This window comes from Portunus trituberculatus, chromosome 44 (genome assembly GCF_017591435.1).
Source record: "Portunus trituberculatus isolate SZX2019 chromosome 44, ASM1759143v1, whole genome shotgun sequence".
Classification (NCBI taxonomy): domain Eukaryota; kingdom Metazoa; phylum Arthropoda; class Malacostraca; order Decapoda; family Portunidae; genus Portunus; species Portunus trituberculatus.
In genome coordinates, this window is record NC_059298.1 from 5,928,054 (window position 1) to 5,948,053 (window position 20,000).

General features: G+C 37.1%; 1 protein-coding gene across 1 annotated transcript in view; it reads left to right on the forward strand.

Moving 5' to 3' along the window:
- The window catches only part of LOC123518618 (lysophosphatidic acid receptor 1-like), a 157,241-nt gene that overhangs the window by 91,767 nt on the left and 45,474 nt on the right, over nucleotides 1–20,000 (forward strand). Inside the window, exon 4 of the mRNA XM_045279518.1 lies at nucleotides 19,321–19,471. Within this exon, the coding sequence (XP_045135453.1) occupies nucleotides 19,321–19,471 (151 nt within the window). The remainder of the gene's footprint in view (nucleotides 1–19,320; nucleotides 19,472–20,000) is intronic.

The window sequence follows — 20,000 nt, forward strand, 5'->3', positions numbered from 1 at the left end:
TCTATCTATCTATCTATCTATCTATCTATCTATCTATCTATCTATCTATCTATCTATCTATCTATATATATATATATATATATATATATATATATATATATATATATATATATATATATATATATATATATATATATATATATATATATATATATATATATATATATATATATATATATATATATAAAACAAAAATCACGATCAAAAGCCAATATCCACAACCACCACCACCACCACCACTACTACTGCTACCACTAGCACCACCACTGCTAAGGATAAATCTCTGTGAAGAATGATTGTTCACCAATACATTCACTCTCTGTCAATCATTTGTCTTCTTCACTGCCTTCGCTTCAAATCAAGACAGAAGTGGACCGTGGACAGCTCAGTTTTGGTATTCGTGTGGCAGTGACTCCTGGCGATGGGCAAGGTTAATTTGTAGCACTTGTTGCAGAACAAATGTCTATGAAATGTAATCTATGAAGTCAATGATATTACTGCACAAATGAACTCTGTTGCATCTCTGTCATTGCGGATGCCAGGTGGTCGAGACGAAGAGTGATTACCTGTTTCCAATAACCTCTCGATGTGTCGAACAGCAGTAGATATTTTCTATTGTATTGTAGTGCAAAGAGTTCCCTGAAGAGCTGTTTAAACCCTTGCGGCGTCTGCAAGTGACTCAGGAGTCTAGCGTAACAAAATAACGTTAAGACTTAATGGGCATGAGAGCTGTAACTTTTCCTTTAGCCCCACGATGAGGAAGAGACAACTTAGAAACGCAATTACCACTATTAAATGCCGTGTATTCCTTACACTGGTGCTGCGGCACTGCTGGTCATTTGAGCTGGGCTTATTAAGGAGCTCCACTTAATAGGACAGTGCAAAGGAAGAAGAATGGAGCTGGAAATTCGCGTGTGATGTAAATCTCAAAATGAGTCTTTCATACTTGAATATCAAGAATCTCAAAAGGAACACCACAGGAACATTATATCGCAGATTAAATAAGAATTATGCATATAGAACAGAAAGGCAGAATACCAGGTGCGTTGCCTGGAAAACGAGAAACTCCCTAATAAACAAGAGGTATGAGTGGTAAGAATATAACAATAACTTATGAATAATAAGTTAATACCTTAGGAATCATCGAATAAGCACCCGTATATGTACAGTACAATAAATATGTGAATTATAAGTGTGAGTGACACACACAGTCACACACCCACACACACACACACACACACACACACACACACACACACACACACACACACACACACACACACACACACACACACACACACACACACTCATCACTCACTCACTCACTCACTCACTCACTCACTCACTCACTCACTCACTCACTCACTCACTCACTCACTCTTTCTCTCTCTCTCTCTCTCTCTCTCTCTCTCTCTCTCTCTCTCTCTCTCTCTCTCTCTCTCTCTCTCTCTCTCTCTCTCTCTCTCTCTCTCTCACTCACACACACACACACACACACACACACACACACACACACACACACACACACACACACACACACACACACACACACGCACACACACACACACACACAGAGAGAGAGAGAGAGAGAGAGAGAGAGAGAGAGAGAGAGAGAGAGAGAGAGGTATTAAAGGTGTGGTGGTGGGTGGTAGTAAGCCACATCAGTAAAGTAACAGAAAATAGACACCATCACCACTAGGCAGCACACGTAAGTCTGTTTGCAACATAGTGTTAACTGCGTCACCAACCACAAATAGCCAGCGACCACTGCGACCAGGATCATTTCTCTCTGCTGAGTGTTCTTGATGAGCTTGAGATGAAAACACATGTGCCGTTACCATTACTTTTTTCTCTAAGCATTGTCTATATAGTTTTAGTGCTTAATTGTTAGATGAGGACGTGAGAGGGATACCTCAGTACTTATCAAATAGTGACACAGAGTACTTACAGTGTACTTTAAATTATGAATATAAAGAGAGTAAGAAAAAACAATTGTATTATAAAGTAGGCCTAAGACAAGATTTAAAAATAATTTTAGTGTCAAAAATATGAAGTGACTGAATCAGTTTTTTTTTCTTTGCGTAATATTTACGACATCATCTTGGGACGTAATACAGACATTAATTAACGACATTAACCAAGTCACATAGACAGACACACACACACACACACACACACACACACACACACACACACACACACACACACACACACACACACACACACACACACACACACACACACACACACACACCTGTATGTAATGGAGAGTATGATTGTTGTGGTAAATAGCAATACTATTAGGAATGAAGAAACACAAAATGTAACGATCGAGAGTAGTGGAAGTGATATAGAGTCTGGCACAAAGCTTTGATTTTAAAACTGGCCTCCTACGGTTTTTATCCTTCTATCTGCAACTTTATCTCAAGATTTCTCTCCGACCGTTCTATTGCTGTTGTGGTAGACGGTCACAGTTTTCCTAAATCTATTAACAGTGGTGTTCCTCTGGGTTCTGTCCTGTCACCTACTCTCTTTCTATTATTCATTAATGGTTTTAACCAAACTTCTTGCCCTATGCACTCTTACGCTAATGATACCACCCTATATCTTTCCACGTCTTTTCAGAGACGACCAACCCTTCAGGAAGTCAACAGATCATGCAGGGACGCCACATAACGCCTGATTTGTGATCTTTCTATCATTTCTGATTGGGGCAGAGAAAACGTAATAGTGTTCAATGCCTCTAAAACTCAATTCCTCCATCTATCAACTCGAGACAACCTTCTAGACAACTATCCCCTCTTCTTCAATGACACTCAACAGTCTACCTCTTCTACACTGAATATCCTCGGCTTGTCCTTTACTCATAATCGAAACTGGAAAGTTCACATCTCCTCTCTTGCTAAAACAACTTCTATGAAGATATACGTTCTGAGGTATCTCCACCAGTTTTTCTCACCCCTTCAACTGCTAACTCTGTCCATGTATGGAGTACTCTTCGCAAGTTTCACTTACACAGTTTTATTAGATAGGATGGAATCAAAAGTTTTTCGTCTCATCAGCTCATCTCCTATGACTCTGTATCTTTCTTACCTTTGGAATGTTTTATCTCTTGCTATCTTCTACCATAATTTTCATTCTAACTGCATGAACTGCTTTTGATCTTGCTAACTGCATGCCTCCCCTACTTTTGCGACCTGCACAAGTCTTTCTTCTTCCTCTCATCCCTACTCTGTCCAACTTCTAATGCAAGAGTTAACCACTAGTCTCAAACTTTAATACCTTTCTCTGGTAATCTTTGGAACTTCCTGCCTGCTTTTGTATTTTCAACTTCCTATGACTTGACTCCATTGAAAAGGGAGGTTTCAAGACATTTCTCCCTGTCTTTTGGTTGACTATCAGACCTCTAAGGGGACTGGCAACTAAGTGGGCCATTTTTTAAAATTTTCTGTTGCCCTTGTCCCGCTTTCCCCTCTTGCATAAAAAAACCCATGATCATCCAGTCTCAATAGGTGGAATCGTAGTAGTTAATGACTTCTATCGACTGTTCAAAGGTAGAGTTTTTAATTTTGGGTGAAGCAGCGGGCATTCAGCTGGCTCCTCCACCCACTCATTCACCGTGGTGGACAGGTAAATCTGCCTGTCAGAAAGCAGGAGTAACCTCAACGATTAACTTCACAGATGATGGGCTAATCCTCTTCTGGCGTCAAATCAATTACCCAAGCAGGCACATGACGGCCAGATATGAGCACATCAATGGAAAATGCATTATTGTAAGAAAGGATGATTCTTTTCCTTCTAAGCTGTGTCTTTATGGCCATTTCTTTTCTCTCTGGTTTTTGCTTCCGCTTTTGCGTTATGCAGAAAGTTGTTCAAAATTCAAATCAGTTTCCGGAAAGCGTTATTATGATTTATACAGTAAAAGTGAACACGCTCTCATAAAGAAGTTGGATAGTTGAATATCATCATTAAATATGAATTACCAATAAAGTGTTCTGTCTATCTCTCTCTCTCTCTGGTTATCAATGAAATTATACGAGTATAGCTTTGATAACGTAAGCACATTCAGCTTCTATTACAATGTTTCTTGTCGCATTGAAATTTTGAGATTAACCCATCTCACAGCTCATGACAGCCGAACATAATTATATTCTGACACTACTGCTATCTACATCGGAGCACAAATCTTCATTAATTGGTTTCTCAAGTTTTTATTATCTGTATGATTAGATTGGTTGAAAAGGAAAGAAAAGAATTTAATGGTACAACAATTTTGAACTTTTCTTATTCCTTAATCCACTGGTAGAGTAGAAGCACACTCTTGAACACTGCTGTGATTAGAATGAAGCTGGGCCACTGCTTATGAAAACAGGATAATGGGGTGCACACTCCATCTATTCTTTATGGTCAATCACATGAGCGAATTGATATAGTTGATGGTTATCTATGAACCATCTCAGGTTAGTCGTTTCTGTCGAGACAGTAACCGACAAGAAATACTCCATAAATCCATGTATGACTTGTCTTTTTATTTGCTACAGTTGAAATGTAAAAAAAAAAATATTTACAAGGAAATTTATGATTTAAGGGTTAATTTCTTAATTGTCTTATTCATAGCTTACTATAAAATCAAAGAATCCGAGAAGTATATATTGTACATTCTTTTATCTTCTTTCTTGTTAGTTCTTTTCTATTGGTATTATTTGTCCTTAGCAATCTAATTATAAAATAATTCAAATGTTTAACCTCATTCCAAAGACCTCCTCCAGGAATTTCTAGGGGGGCGAAGGAGTCTGTGTTGAGCCGTAAGCAATTAGAACTCTCAATTTGTAAGTTCAAGGGATCAAAGCCGGCCAAGTTGTTAATCAGCTTCTATAGTTCGTCCTCTTTCGTCTGCAATAGTCTGATTCCTTTCAACTCTTATTCGATCGCTCTAACGTCGCCGATCTTTGCATTGCTGATGAACGTTGAGGAAAAGATGGCAGAAGGAAAGAAATGTGGTATTTGATGGTCGGGAGATGAAATTTTCAGAGATAGAATTTCTTTTTTTTTTTTTTTTTGTGGACGAAGACTATGAGAAGTATATTCTATGAAGGGAATCTCTTTGTAAGCATTGTAGGGAAAAGAAATGAGTCCGTTGTGGCTTAGAGAGGAGGAGTGTTCAGTACATGATGAAGGGAAGTGTTTCTTTTCGATTAGAGGAGAGAAAGAAACTGAGAGAGAGAGAGAGAGAGAGAGAGAGAGAGAGAGAGAGAGAGAGAGAGAGAGAGAGAGAGAGAGAGAGAGAGAGAGAATGTTGAAAAGAAGGAAAGAAGGAAGGAGTGTATTGCGGATTGGATGAAAGGAGGAAGTTGTGGAGTAGAGAGATAAACTAGATTATAGATAGAGTTAAGATGTACTTTGTGAAGAGGAAGAAAAACGGAATGCTTTGTGCGGAAGGAGTAGGAAGAGATAGGGTTGCGGACAAAGACTGAGGAAGGAATGAAAAGAAGGGAACACAGCGCCGTGGAGAGGAGAAAAACACATCGTTGGGGGAATATCGTGTTATTGGAGAGAAGGAAGGTGTGTTGTGGGGTAGAGATTGAATCGTGTCTAAGTGGAGGGAGAAGGGATGCGTGTAGAGTGCGTGGAACATGTGGGAGGGAGTGAAGGGCGTACAGAGAAGACGAGGCAGTCAGGATTTACTTCACGGACCGGCGGGATTTACCGGGTCTCAGTACTTACTGAGCCTCGGTCAGATACACTTCTCTCGGAGATTTAAAAGGGATATCTGGAATTTATGGGAGGGCAGCTTTACATCTTGGTCCAAATGAAATGATGTTATCGTCACGAGTATGGATATGTCCTTATTATTTTATTTTATGTCTGTTTTTATTTTGGTGTTTTGTGTCAGGTCTATTGTTCTGTTGTATGTACATTTTTTTTCTTTTTATTTCCGCTTTACCTGGACATTTCTCTCTACCTTAATGCATTTGTTCTCGTTTGCTTATTATTTATTGTCATATTGTATTCGGATAAACTAATAATTTCATCCTGTATATCAGTCTAATATATAGATGAATTCTTCTTTTCTTTTTAGTCTATTGTGTGTTTCATTTTAATCATTTTTTGCTGAATATGTTTTTTTGTTTCGTTGCAAGTTTTGTTTTTTCCTGTGCGACAGTCGTTTACTCTGTTCCTCCCTCCCTCTAACGCTCCAGCTCACGTTTTGTTCTCTGCCATGTCTGTGTTTCCTCTTTCTGTCCTTCCTTTATTTCTTTTCGCCTCGTTTTTTTGCAGTTGTTCCTTGGAAGGCGTTTTAAGCACTTCAGAAAATACCTAAAATATTGGGCGTTCCATGTACCAGCGGCACACACTCAAGCGCTGGTTCTTCCTTTGTCCGCGCTATGTACCACTGACGTGTGCACTTAGCTTGTTCGGAAGGCGCTCTATAATAACCTCTCACGCCTTCAACCCCCTTGTTACTCCCTCCGTTTCACCTCCCTCTCTGTTTCCTCTCCCTCTACACCACCACCTCCGAATAATTCTAATTCCCATCATTATTATTGCTATTTTCACATTCATTAGCTGCCAATCCATGATGAACAAAGCAGCATGTAATAATGTTCTACAATATAGATATCTCTCTCTCTCTCTCTCTCTCTCTCTCTCTCTCTCTCTCTCTCTCTCTCTCTCTCTCTCTCTCTCTCTCTCTCTCTCTCTCTCTCTCTCTCTCTCTCTCTCTCTCTCTCTCTCATAGCTATTCCATACTGCCAGACGAATAACCCATCTCTATAATCCTTTTCCTTACTTTCTATTTTCTTGTTGTGGTTTTTAGCATTAAAATGTCCCTCTTTTGCGCGGCCGCGAGAGAGAGAGAGAGAGAGAGAGAGAGAGAGAGAGAGAGAGAGAGAGAGAGAGAGAGAGAGATTGTTGTTGCTGTTGTTGTTTGGTTATCCATCAATATTAGACTCTCTTTTTCCATAGTAAAAAAGAAATTATTTCCAGATTTTTTACAGGAGCCTTCCTTCTCAAGTCATTTCATATCATCTTTTACTTTTTATCGTCTGTAATAAGATATTATTGTAATAATTTGTGTACTAAGATTTACGTGATCATTAGCCGTATTAACATTATTTCGCTCGCCGTTCATCTCATTGTCATCAAAACTTACAAGAAAACAAAAGATGCATCCCAGGTTTTGCTTTTTTTTTTGTGTGTAATTCCACTTTGCACTGCTTGGTGATGCACGGGTAACATTTCCTCTCGTTAGTGGCTCTGAGTTGACTCCATTTGCGATGTTCCCCTGAACGGCTGCCATTCCCAAACTTAACCGTTTCCTCGGTTAAATATCTAAACAAAAAACGAGTAGAGGAATATTTTACTTTAGGAGGCTTGCATTTTCTTCAGCTTTTATATTTTTCTTATTTTCCTGCAGTTCAGAATGTTAAAAAAAAAGAAGTTGGTGCAAATAGAATAGTGTCCTGGAGGTTTGGTCAACAGTGCAGGAGTGGAGAGCAGAAAAGAGTGAACGTTTCGGAAAGGAGAGCAGGGAAAGGGAAGTCGAGAGAGGTTTAATTTTTTTTAGAAGTAACTCTGTCCATTGCATCACATCATTCCTGTGTCAGGTAAGGATTGAAAAAATATAGAAAAAAAAACTGCATGCATCATCGTACTTGTGGGGAGCAGTAAACAGTGAACGTTTCGGAAAAAAGAGCAGGGAAAAGGAAGTCGAGAAAGGTTTATTATTTTTTTTAGAAGTCACACTGTCCATTGTATGATATCATTCCTGTGTCAGATGAGGACTGAAAAAAAATGCATGCATCATCGTACATCCGTATAGCATATAGAGATATTAGGAAGGATGATGACTTGCAGCTTCGTCCTCTCTTCTTCCGAATTGCTCCCGTAGCCGATGTGTCATGGACCAATTTATGCGTTGTGTCACAGCTGCCTCTGAGGGGGTCGTAAAGAAGACGCACAGGCCAGGGAAGCCTCAAGAGAGCCTAGGTGCTGAAGGTTGCAGTTGAGCAGGTGGTGTGAGGGCATGGAAGTGGCGATCCGTGGCGGGTTTATGCGTGGGACTGTGACGGTCTGGAGAGGACTACGTGGAGCGTTTGAAGAGATGGAAGTGTCAGACTGAGTGGGTGGGAGAGTGAAGTTTCTGAATGGGATGCCTAGGGCTGGGAATTTTGTTATGTGCAGATGCAGACGCACAGCATTTGTTATTTATTGTTAACAATATTCAATTTTTTTTCCAATACTTCGGCTTCAATACGCTGTTTTATAGAGTTGTTATGACTGTACATTGTTTTTCCAATAACATTTGATGTGCCTAATAAAGATGACAACTGATGTATTAGCATTTCCAACTCTTGCCAAAAATGAAATTTCAAGAGGGTGGCTTATGTGTTCGTCATGGTTTTTCGTAGCAAATGTATGATATTGATTGTCCGGTAAAACATTTTAAAACTTTCTGTGTAAAAGTCCCTAAAATATCAATGAATATTCTTAAAATTTCGTATTCCAATGTTTAGTAATCTGCTTACGAGTGTATCCATCCATTAAAGTGTACCATGTGAGCAGAAAGATTATGTGTTTGTCAAGCCACAGTTGCAGGTTGAGGCACGTTGAGTGTTACCAAAAAAGGGAACTTTCACCTATTTCGAGAGGGTGAGTCTTATAAATTGTTACTTGAGCATATAATAATAGCGCTCGTTTATTGCTTATCAAAATGTTTTGCTGGTTATAATTGTAATAAGAATGATAATATCAATAATAATAATACTAACAATAATAATGATAATAATAATAATAATAATAATAATAATAATAATAATAATAATAATGATAATAATAATGATAATAATAGTGATAATGATAATAATAGTAAAGATAATAATCATTATTATACTAATAATAATGAAAGTAATGATGGATGTAATATTAATGATAATAATTATAATAATAATAATAATGATAATAATAATAATAATAATGATAATAATAATAATAATAATAATAATAATAATGATAATAATAATGGTAATATTGATAATAGTAATAATTATGAAGGTAATAATAATAATGATAATAATAATAATAATAATAATAATAATAATAATAACAATAGTAATAATAACAGTAATAGTAATAATGATGATAACAAAAATAATAATAGTTAGGGTAATGATGATGGTAATAATAATAATAATAATGATAATAATAATAATGATAATAATAATAATAAAAATAATGATAACTGATAATAATAATAATAATAATAATAATAATAATAATAATAATAATAATAATAGTAATAATAACAATAATAATAATCATAATAATAATGATAATAATGCTGATAGTAATAATAATAATAAGAAGAAGAAGAAGAAGAAGAAGAAGAAGAAAAAGTTATTAATAGTAATAAAATAGTAATGATGATAATAATAGTGATAATAATAATAATGATAATAATAATAATTATAATAATAATAATAATAATAATAAGAAGAAGAAGAAGAAGAAGAAGAAGAAGAAGAAGAAAAAGAAGAATAATAATAATAATAATAATAATAATAATAATAATAATAATAATAATAATAATAATAATAATGATAATGATAATAATAATAATAATAATAATAATAATAATAATAATAATAATAATAATAATGATAATAAACTGTGATACTGATGATGATAATTGATCATTATTATTATTATTATTATTATTATTATTATTATTATTATTATTATTTTGTTGTTGTTGTTCTTGTTTGTGATGGTGGTAATGATGGTGATGGTGATGATGGTGGTAATGGTGGTGGTGGTGTTATCGTTACTATTATATAATAATTGTAGTGATGTAGTTATCGTCATCAAATGGAACTATGACATGGTCATTCCATTTTCTGTTCATGTCACTGTATTCTATACGAGCTGTGAAGATCAACAAGATAGAATTATCATTTTAATGACTTTTCTTTATCATGACTACCATTGATCCTCTTGTATTGTTGCTTCAGTCATTGTTAGAGGGTGCTTCTGTTCATTATGGGCCACTTTACGTAATACTGTACGTTGACATGTACATTGCCGAATATAACTTTCTAATAAATATTTATCATCCCTTATGTTCAGGTACTGGCAGTCAGGATTGTTCTTGCTTAGTTATAGTCTCGGTATTTTTACGTTGATCATCACTTTAAAATGCACAACATATAAGTCATTATGTCGCACCATAAGATAAGCAAAAGGCATTGTAGCAAGTTTTGATGTAAGTCTTCTCTATCTCCTTCATCCCAGTTATTCTTCTTTCAAAGTGAGACCTCTTAGGATTTAACAATGACATTTTAGATTTGAGAGAAATCTAACAATCCTCTTCTTGCCGGTAGCTTAGGAAATGATTATCTCACTAATTGAGTTTTATTATTGCTGCCATTCACTGTTTCTACTTTTTGCTCCAGCGGAAGTTGGGATGCCGGCAATTCCGATGCTGTGAATTGTGTAGCAGGGCATGTCATTAAGATTTTCGTACTGTAATCCCTTAAGCCTCTGCTAAACCATACCAATTATGCTTGTGTGGGGCAGATTCATGCTGTTATAGTTATTTGCAGGGAAGAATGGTCTGCATTGTTGTTGTTGTTCTTGTTACCATTTCTGTTGTTGCAGCTGTTACTACTAGCCTTGCTTTTTTTTTTATGTGATGAGTGCTCCAGCCAAGGACAACAAAATTGCAATAAAAAATGACTACCGGTCGGACAGAGTCGAAAACGATAGTCAAAAATACAGAAGTGTCTTTAAACCTCTTTCTTGAATGAGCTCTATAGTCATAGGAACGTGGAAATACAGAAATAGGTAGGTAATTCGAGAGTTTACCCGAGAAAAAGGATGAATGATTAAGAGCATAGCTTAACTCTTGCTTTAGAGAGGTGGACAGAATGTATGTGAGAGAAAGAAGAAAGTCTTGTGCAGCGTTACGCGGGAGGTGTAGAGGAATGCAGTTAGCAAGATCAGAAGAGCAGTTGGCATGAAATTAACAGTTAAGATAGCAAAAGATGCAATATTGAGACGATAAGACAGAGGTTGAAGACAGTCAATTAGAGGAGAGGTATTGATAAGATTCCATTCTGTCTAAAAGAACAACAATATGAGTAGAGAACACCCCTATATACGTGAAACATGCTTGTACTCCATTCATGGATGAATACGACCCCTATACAGAGTTGACAGCTAGAAGTGTGAGAAAAAACTGTCGGAGACGATTCAAAACATCTAACTTAAAAAAAAAAAAAGAAATTAGATGTAACGATTCATGGTAGAAGAGGGGAACAGTTGAGTGTCATTGATGAAGAGGAGATAGCTGTCTAGAAGGCTGTGTCGAGTTGATAGATAGATTAATTGATTTTTTTAAAGTATTGAATAATACTATGTTTGCTCTACCCCAATCGGAAATTTTAGAGATCAGAAGTTAGGCATTTTATGGCTTTCCTTTGTGATTCGTTTACTTTCTTTAGGGTGAAACGTTTGTGAAAAGACATGGAAAAGTGTATGGTGATATAAACGTAGTAGTGGAATGAACAAGAAGTTTGGTATAGAAGATCATTGATGAATGATAGGAACTTTGAACAACGCCATTGTTAATAGATCTAGAAGAACAGCAACAATTTAACGGTCAGAAAGAAAACTTGACATGAAGTTACAGAGAGAAATTGATAGAAAATGTAGGAGGGTAGTTTTGGAAACCTAAGCTTTGTGCGAGAATCTATCAAAAGCAAAAGTTTCACCATAATTTCCAAAAGAGGATGACACAGACTTACTAAGGAAAGCCGGGTGAACACCATGAGAGCGACCTGGACAGAAACCTTACTGGCCATCACTTTGAAGGCTGTGAAGTGGTAGATCTGAAAATGTTCTATGGGCGAAACAAGTTGAGAATAGTGTTCCTCTACCAGTCCCTTATTCCTTCACCACCCTCCATAACTTATAATTTTCTCACACTATTATTATTATTATCATTATTATAATTGTTATTATTATTATTATTATTATTATTATTATTATTATTATTATTATTGTTACTATTATTATTATTATCATTATCATTATTATTATTATTATTATTATTATTATTATTATTATTATTTATTATTAGTAGTAGTAGTAGTAGTAGTAGTAGTAGTAGTAGTAGTAGTAATAGTAGTAGTTTTAGTAGTAGTAATAGTAGTAGTAGTAGTAGTAATAGTAATTGTAGTAGTAGTAGTAGTGACAGAATGAGAAAAAAGAAGGGAAAGAGCAACACGTGGAAAGTTTCCTGTTGTAAGTCATATTATCCTAAGACACTGAGGTTAGCATGCAAAGAGGGACTTGACATCCTTTAAGCTCTGCAGAATTCATCGACCAGCAAGATGCTCAGTGGGGACTCTTAATTAAGAAAGACGTACTGTCACCAGAGAGAAAGGGTAATGAGAATCCCTCGAGAGAAATTCATATCTTAAATAATAATATAGTATGTGAAAGAAAAAGCTCAATTACAACGACGGTAGAAAGGAACAGCGGTTAGATTTGTTTCAAATCAATACCTTTTGGTTTCTCGTATTTTTTTCACATTATAAATAGAGTGCCAGAAAGGGAACTGCTGTTTTCTATAAGTCTGTTGAAATTTAAATATTTTCAAAATTCTTTTGGTTGAATTATTTATGCACAAAATATTTTCATGTTAAACCGTGAATATATGAAATATTAAGGTTTATTATTTCAAATGAAGTAGATTTTTCCCGAAATATTCACACAGTCTGAGTGAAAGAGCATATTTAGCATATTTTTCATAATTGAAATTCTTTGGAAGTAGAATATTTCTCATACAATACCATGTTTATAGACAATAATCGCAAGACCTTTCGCTCTGTCAGCCAGCCAAGACGGTGTACCTCTTGTTTTGTTAACTTATCCGTACGAACTGTAGAGTCAACATGATAGTTAATATTTCATGTCGGAGGAAGCGCAGGAGAAACAAACTATTATTTCTGCTGCCAAGTGGAGGAGCACATTCTAGATCAAAGGCACCAGGGACCAAGTGCTCTGGGAAGAAACATGGGCTGGAATAAACAGGGAATTAAGGAAATCTCATTTAAAGTAGAAGAAAGGCAAAGCAGCTGAAACGGTTATGATACGTCCTTTGACTGAGTTCCTTGATGAGATCGTCTCGCTAATGGATGGTGGCACAAGAGTCTTTTTATCTGTCCCGTGAAGTATCCTCCAGTGCCACTACGGAACACTTAACACTGCCATTATGAGGTTGTGGTTATGAGGTATGTGTGGCTCAGAGAGGAGCGCTAGCCAGTTACCACTCACCAAGGAGGTGCAAAAGCATGAAGTGGACACGGAACCCTGGGTGCTGGATGTAGGCATAGTGGGGGGTCACTGGGCTTCTCGATGCAGGAAGCTGTGTGCATGCTTTGGGGACACTGGGTCCCTGGGTGCTGGGAACTTATCGTTGATTCCCTTTTTGTGTTTTCTTTGATCTGTAACTACCTTTCCTTCGTATTTCACCATCAATGAACACCACCACTTCAACCTGGTTTTCAAACACTAGATTATTTACACAATAGTACATAAGTAATTGTTCTACACATCATCTGAAATAAGAGTAAGAAAATATATGTATAATAAGTAGAACAACAGCTGGGAATACATTTGGGGAGCGTATAATGATTTTTATTCAATAATACTAAGCGTGATTGCCAGTTGTCGTTTTTAAGTTTAGCTTTTAACTCGTTTCCCTCTCGTGCCACCAAAGGCAGGAGCGAAGACAAGAAGATACCATAGCTGCCGTTCTGTGTTCTTAAATGCTTTGTTTTCGCTTCAAAAGTAATTTTATAGGCCACAGAGTAAATAGGTGGTGTCCTCATGAGTGTTTTTTTTTTCCCGTCGGCCTTTCAAAATTACTAGAATCATGAAAACACAAAATGAGAACCCAAGTGTGTCCGTGACTAATGCACTTTAACACTTTATTAGATACTAGAGATGAAACCACGAACAGATAAGAGGTTTATTCAGTTCCATGAAACACCTACGGTTAGATAAGAAATGAAGATAATTTTTTATAAAAGAGAGGTGGTATTACACAGGTTGAAAATTATATGTAAGGATGTGAATATTGTAAACGTTAATATAAAAACGTTAAGGGCGCTGTCAAGGCACTTATGGTCCATATATTGCAATGTCTGTGTATAAAGCACACACACACACACACACACACACACACACACACACACACACACACACACACACACACACACACCTGGTAGCTCAGTGGTTAGAGCGCTGGCTTCACAAGCCAGAGGACCGGGGTTCGATTCCCCGGCCGGGTGGAGATATTTGGGTGTCTCCTTTCACCTGTAGCCCCTGTTCACCTAGCAGTGAGTAGGTACGGGATGTAAATCGAGGAGTTGTGACCTTGTTGTCCCGGCGTGTGGTGTGTGCCTGGTCTCAGGCCTATCCGAAGATCGGAAACAATGAGCTCTGAGCTCGTTCCGTAGGGTAACGTCTGGCTGTCTCGTCAGAGACTGCAGCAGATCAAACAGTGAAACACACACACACACACACACACACACACACAGGCCCGGTAGCTCAGTGGTTAGAGCACTATATATATATATATATATATATATATGGAGATATTTGGGTGTGTATATATACGTATAGCCCTGTTCACCTAGCAGTGATATATATATATATATGTAAATCGAGGAGTTGTGATCTTGTTGTCCCGGTGTGTGGTGTGTGCCTGGTCTCAGGCCTATCCCAAGATATATATATAATGAGCTCTGAGCTCGTTATATATATAACGTCTGCCTGTCTCGTCAGAGACTGCAGCAGATCAAACAGTGAATTATACACACACACATATATATATATATATATATATATATATATATATATATATATATATATATATATATATATATATATATATATATATATATATATGTATGTATATATATATATATATATATATATATATATATATATATATATATATATATTATAATAAAATATTAAACCACTATGTTCGTACCCGACACAGCAGATGGCTGCTAGCTGTCCATTAGCGTGGACGGGATGGTGCAGGTGTGAGTTACCAAGATTTTTCACATCCGTTAAAGGAGAAAGAAGCCTTTGCTTTTAATATACGTTGATGAAAACAGAGAAGCAATGCACGAGTTTTCTTTCAATGTTGTAAGTCTTTCATTTTGAAGCCAAAGCTATCAATTCATCCTCCTACTGACAATTGCATTGCATTGCCAGAGATGGAGAGGCAGCTGGGTAACGACTATATCAGAGTAAATATGTCCAATACAGTATATGGGAGGCGGTGGCGTAGTAGATAAGGTGGTGAGCGTGCGATTGGGCAGACGTTCACGCGTAGTTTCGAGTCCCACCACATACCGCTTTGTCGAGTGGTTTAAAGTTACCTACATGTCACCATGATACCCAGATTCTAGGTGGTTATGCCAAAGATGCGCTTGGGTGGTGATATGGGCCCTAATATAGGTACAACTATAAATAAAACTGCCTGCGCCACTAATGGGCGGAAGTTTAACAGCGCTTCCACATATATACTGTTTAAGTATGCCTACAGGCGCTATAGGCAATAACATAAAAAAAGACATTATTTATAAGCAATACATTACTTTGTAATTTTCCTTATGTGTATGAAAAACAAATGCGACTGTGTAATAACAAAAATTGGTTGCAGGAGCTCTAACGTTGAATATATGAATGCATCTCTTACTTTTTATGTTGATATAATTGAAACTGCACATTTGCGTGTATGCGCGTTGGAGGTCGCCTGGCATATTGACAAACCAAATTACCAAACATTTCGCTGAGTGACCTTCATGTCCTGTTTTTGCAAAGTGAAGGGACGCTGAATTATGTAAAGCTGTCATGTTTTTAAATGACCGGTCATGATGCGCTTTTTTTTTTTTTAACAGGACTATAATGATAAAACTATGTAATTCAGAACTAATGCTCGGTGACCTCGTCGATCACTCCAAACCTAATTTATGTAGGAGGTATATCAGACATGTCTTGTATCTTCTGATACTATTTTGTACGATATAACGTATACTGTAGGGGAATGGAAAACTGTTCTGAATGGCCAAGTAATGAAAAAACTCGTATCTGTGGTTTTAGTGGATCTGCAGCAAGTGTTACGCAAGTGAAAGGATAAGATTTGTAATAATCATTCTGAGTGACTTTGCAAGTCTTGTTTGATCTGTATTATTTAGGTAACTTTAGCTTGTGATAGATTGACACATACTGGCCAAAACGATTGTAAGATTGTTATTCTCTCTTCAGACAGAAATAAAAAGATATTAAAAACGCTAACTCTTACAATTGATAAGTTTAGGTAACACATTATTTCTTTATTTTCAGGTACATCAATCCATCAATCAAACCTAAGTCTAAATGAAATAAGAAAACGTGCATATTCAGAAACAATAAAGTTGGTAGTGATTCACTGAATGCATAAATACTTTCTGGGACCAAATTGCTCTAGCTCAGTGTCAAGGCTCTAGTGTAATAGTGTGAATTGATATATAAAAACAGACAAGTGCAGACTTTTAGGGTTTCTGAAGAAAAAAACTGCGACTGGTATATTCATTTATTAATTTCTTTATTCATTTATTCAATTATTTTTCTTATTTTTATTACTTATTTACTCATATACTTCTAAATTCATTCATTTATTTGTTTTGTTTGAATGGTTACACATTTTTTTTTAGTTTTAAGGTTATGTGTGTGTGTGTGTGTGTGTGTGTGTGTGTGTGTGTGTGTGTGTGTGTGTGTGTGTGTGTGTGTGTGTGTGTGTGTGCAAAATAGAATTAAGTTATCGTGTAATTTATATTTTATGATTACATATGAAGTACATATTAAATAGGTTTTGATAAATTGGGAAAAGAGGAAAGAAAAATATATTATCTTGGTGACTTCTTGATTTTACAAGAGGAGAAGTGAGTCATTATTTCACCAAGTTGGTCCATCGAGGTAACAGGCCAACAGTAAAGAAGAGGAAAGCTCGGATTGAGAGAACTTGGACTATCAGTTTTCCTCCGTCTCTACTGTCTCTCCATATTTGAATGAATTGGCGTATGAGATTATTTGAATTGTCTGGGAAGTTCGGGAATATCTGAATTTTGAAATAATTAAAGCTTCTGATGCAGTAGAAATGCAACCAAGCCAATTAAACACTACATGGGTGAGAAGTAGGAGGAAGCATTGAAAGATCCACGCACGCACACACACACACACACACACACACACACACACACACACACACACACACACTGTGACTGCTGCGTCATCCACGTCTCCGCCACCTGCTACCCCCCGACGTGCCTCCCCCTGCTCGCGCCACCCGACACCATAATCGCTTGGCGCCTTTGAGAGCACCGCGCACGGATCGGTACCGACTTAGCGCGGTGCCCACTATTGTGCGAGCCTTAAATAAATAAGTGAATTCTAGGTTAAGTTTATCCATAGTTAGGTTAAGCATTTTTAGTTCATTGTGGTAATGTTCCCCCCCCCCTGTACATTTTCAGTGTAATTTTTTACATTGCCTAACTAATAAACCGTTTATTATTATTATTTATTATTATCACACACACACACACACACTGCATTTTGAACTGAGGGAGAGGCAGTATCATTTTGACTCTGAAGAACGTAATTTTCCCTCCTGTTTCTTTTCCTTTTTTCTTGGAGTCTTATGGTATTAATTGTTGAGATTGGATGGACAAACTGCAGGAGTACTCGGATATCCGATTAATATTTTCCGAATAGTGAATGGTTTCCGAGCTTATGTCACATAGAAATTCTCTTCAGCGAGCTCGTCAGTTGGGCCAGCGAAATAAGAATAGGCGTGCTTTGACTATTCCCTGCAGGTCCTGGAAAAATATGCAGCGAGTGAAGCCATTCAATCTGGGTCTCTTCCATCGGGTAGTTGGGCGAGAGCTGCCGTAATCATCGTGGTAACTCGAAACTTCTTGAGACGTCCCACAGCCAAAGGTTCTCCCTGTTATGTAGTCTTTTTGCAATTTAAAGTTCTGTGAAGGATGTTGTCCGGCAATTACGATGGAATTGTTGGCTTTACAGACAGCTGAAAAAATATAAATTAACCGTTTCGTTAAATTTTTCGTTATTGACTGAACAATTGCTGCTTTTTTCTCACCATCTATATTGAATTGCAACTGGCAAGAGATAACAGCCTTATTTCGTATCCCCTGTCCCCTGCTAAAAGTAAAGTAAAGTTATAAAGATAATAAAATAAAAAAATAAATAAAGGTACTGCGTTCACTTTGATTTATTGAGACGCCGGTACTCACACTGATTTAGGAAAGTCTCATAATTGTCCTGTCTGACTGTATATCAATCATGTTTCTTGATTTACCCTTATTTGCTTATGCTCTCTCTCTCTCTCTCTCTCTCTCTCTCTCTCTCTCTCTCTCTCTCTCTCTCTCTCTCTCTCTCTCTCTCTCTCTCTCTCTCTCTCTCTCTCTCACACACACACACACACACACACACACACACACACACACACACACACACACACACACACACACACAGTTTCATTTCAAGCTGTCTCCAGCATCTCGGCTCAACATTTCACACCAGTATAAGGATATTTGGCCTCACTCTTCTCTGTGTAATGTAAATAACGCAAAAATTCACATTCATCGTCTTGCAAGAAGAGTTCCGTGTGCTTGCCCACCAAGGAAATGTTAGCGGCGATCCATGGGCGGGAAAGAAAAAAATGAATACATATAGTATGTAAGTTTCGTGTTGTTCTCTACTCGAAATTAAGACCGACGTAAAAAGAATGAAAGTGATTAGTGGAATTTTATGTATTTGTAATTACTTTCCCGGATACATGGAGAGTATGCTTACTTGATAATCTCCCAAAGCTTAATGTGTAACCGTTTCACGTTTTTCTCTTTTGTTTTCGTCCTTTTATATTTTGGTTTTAGTAATACACCGCTTCTCGCCCCAATGCCTCCCAAAGTCGCTGGGTCTCCCCGATAAGAAAGTAAATTATAATCTCGAGATAAAGCTCAGCGCCATTCAGGGAAGATAAAAATAGTTTATGGAACTCTTATGAGGGCAGTGTTAGTCTTTTTCTGAGAAGTGTTCATTTTTATCTTTTCTTCATAGATTTCCCCAAGTTTGCTCCTTGTCAGCATCGGGTAAAAGAGAGTATTACCGGTGCAGATAGGATCTTGATAGCCGTACCCTCTTCCAGCTGTCTCACATCCCTCTCTCCTCCTGCAGGTAATAATTGGACTCTGCGTGACATCAGGCCTGGTGAGCAGCGCTGTGATGTGTGCCTGCCCGTGGGTCAAGCGGCCCATGTCACCCATCGTGCGTCTCTCGCTGTCACTGACCGCCGCAAACACGGTCTTCTCAGTCTCACTGTCAATCGGTAAGTCTACCACAAACACACCTGGTCACTTTAGCGACATGCATGAGTTTTTTTTTTTTCAATAATTTTTTTTCATATTTCTAATTCAAATAATGTTAGTGAATTCCTTATTATCTCGTGAAATTTCAGTGGTCTTTTTTTCAATCTTCCTATAAATTCGCTCATTTTGATTTATATTCAGGTGATGAATAACAAGATGTGTCACACTAGCACTCACCCTGGTGTAAATTTACTTTCACTATGAAAAACAGACCAATTCATAACTGTACACCATTGTATTGAAATCAATGGTTAATATTTGTCGCAACCCACTTGGCATTTACTCTTCATCATCATAAAGCCACATTCATCAACGTGAACACACAAGGGCACTTACTCGCACCACACACTTGCCACAGAACGACTGAACGACTGTGTTACTGATGTGAAAGCGTACAAGTGCCACTCCAGTTGCCTAAACACTGCTCACTTTGTATCTTTATTTTTCGTATATATGTTATTATATCTAGATGACATTATTTTCCGATAT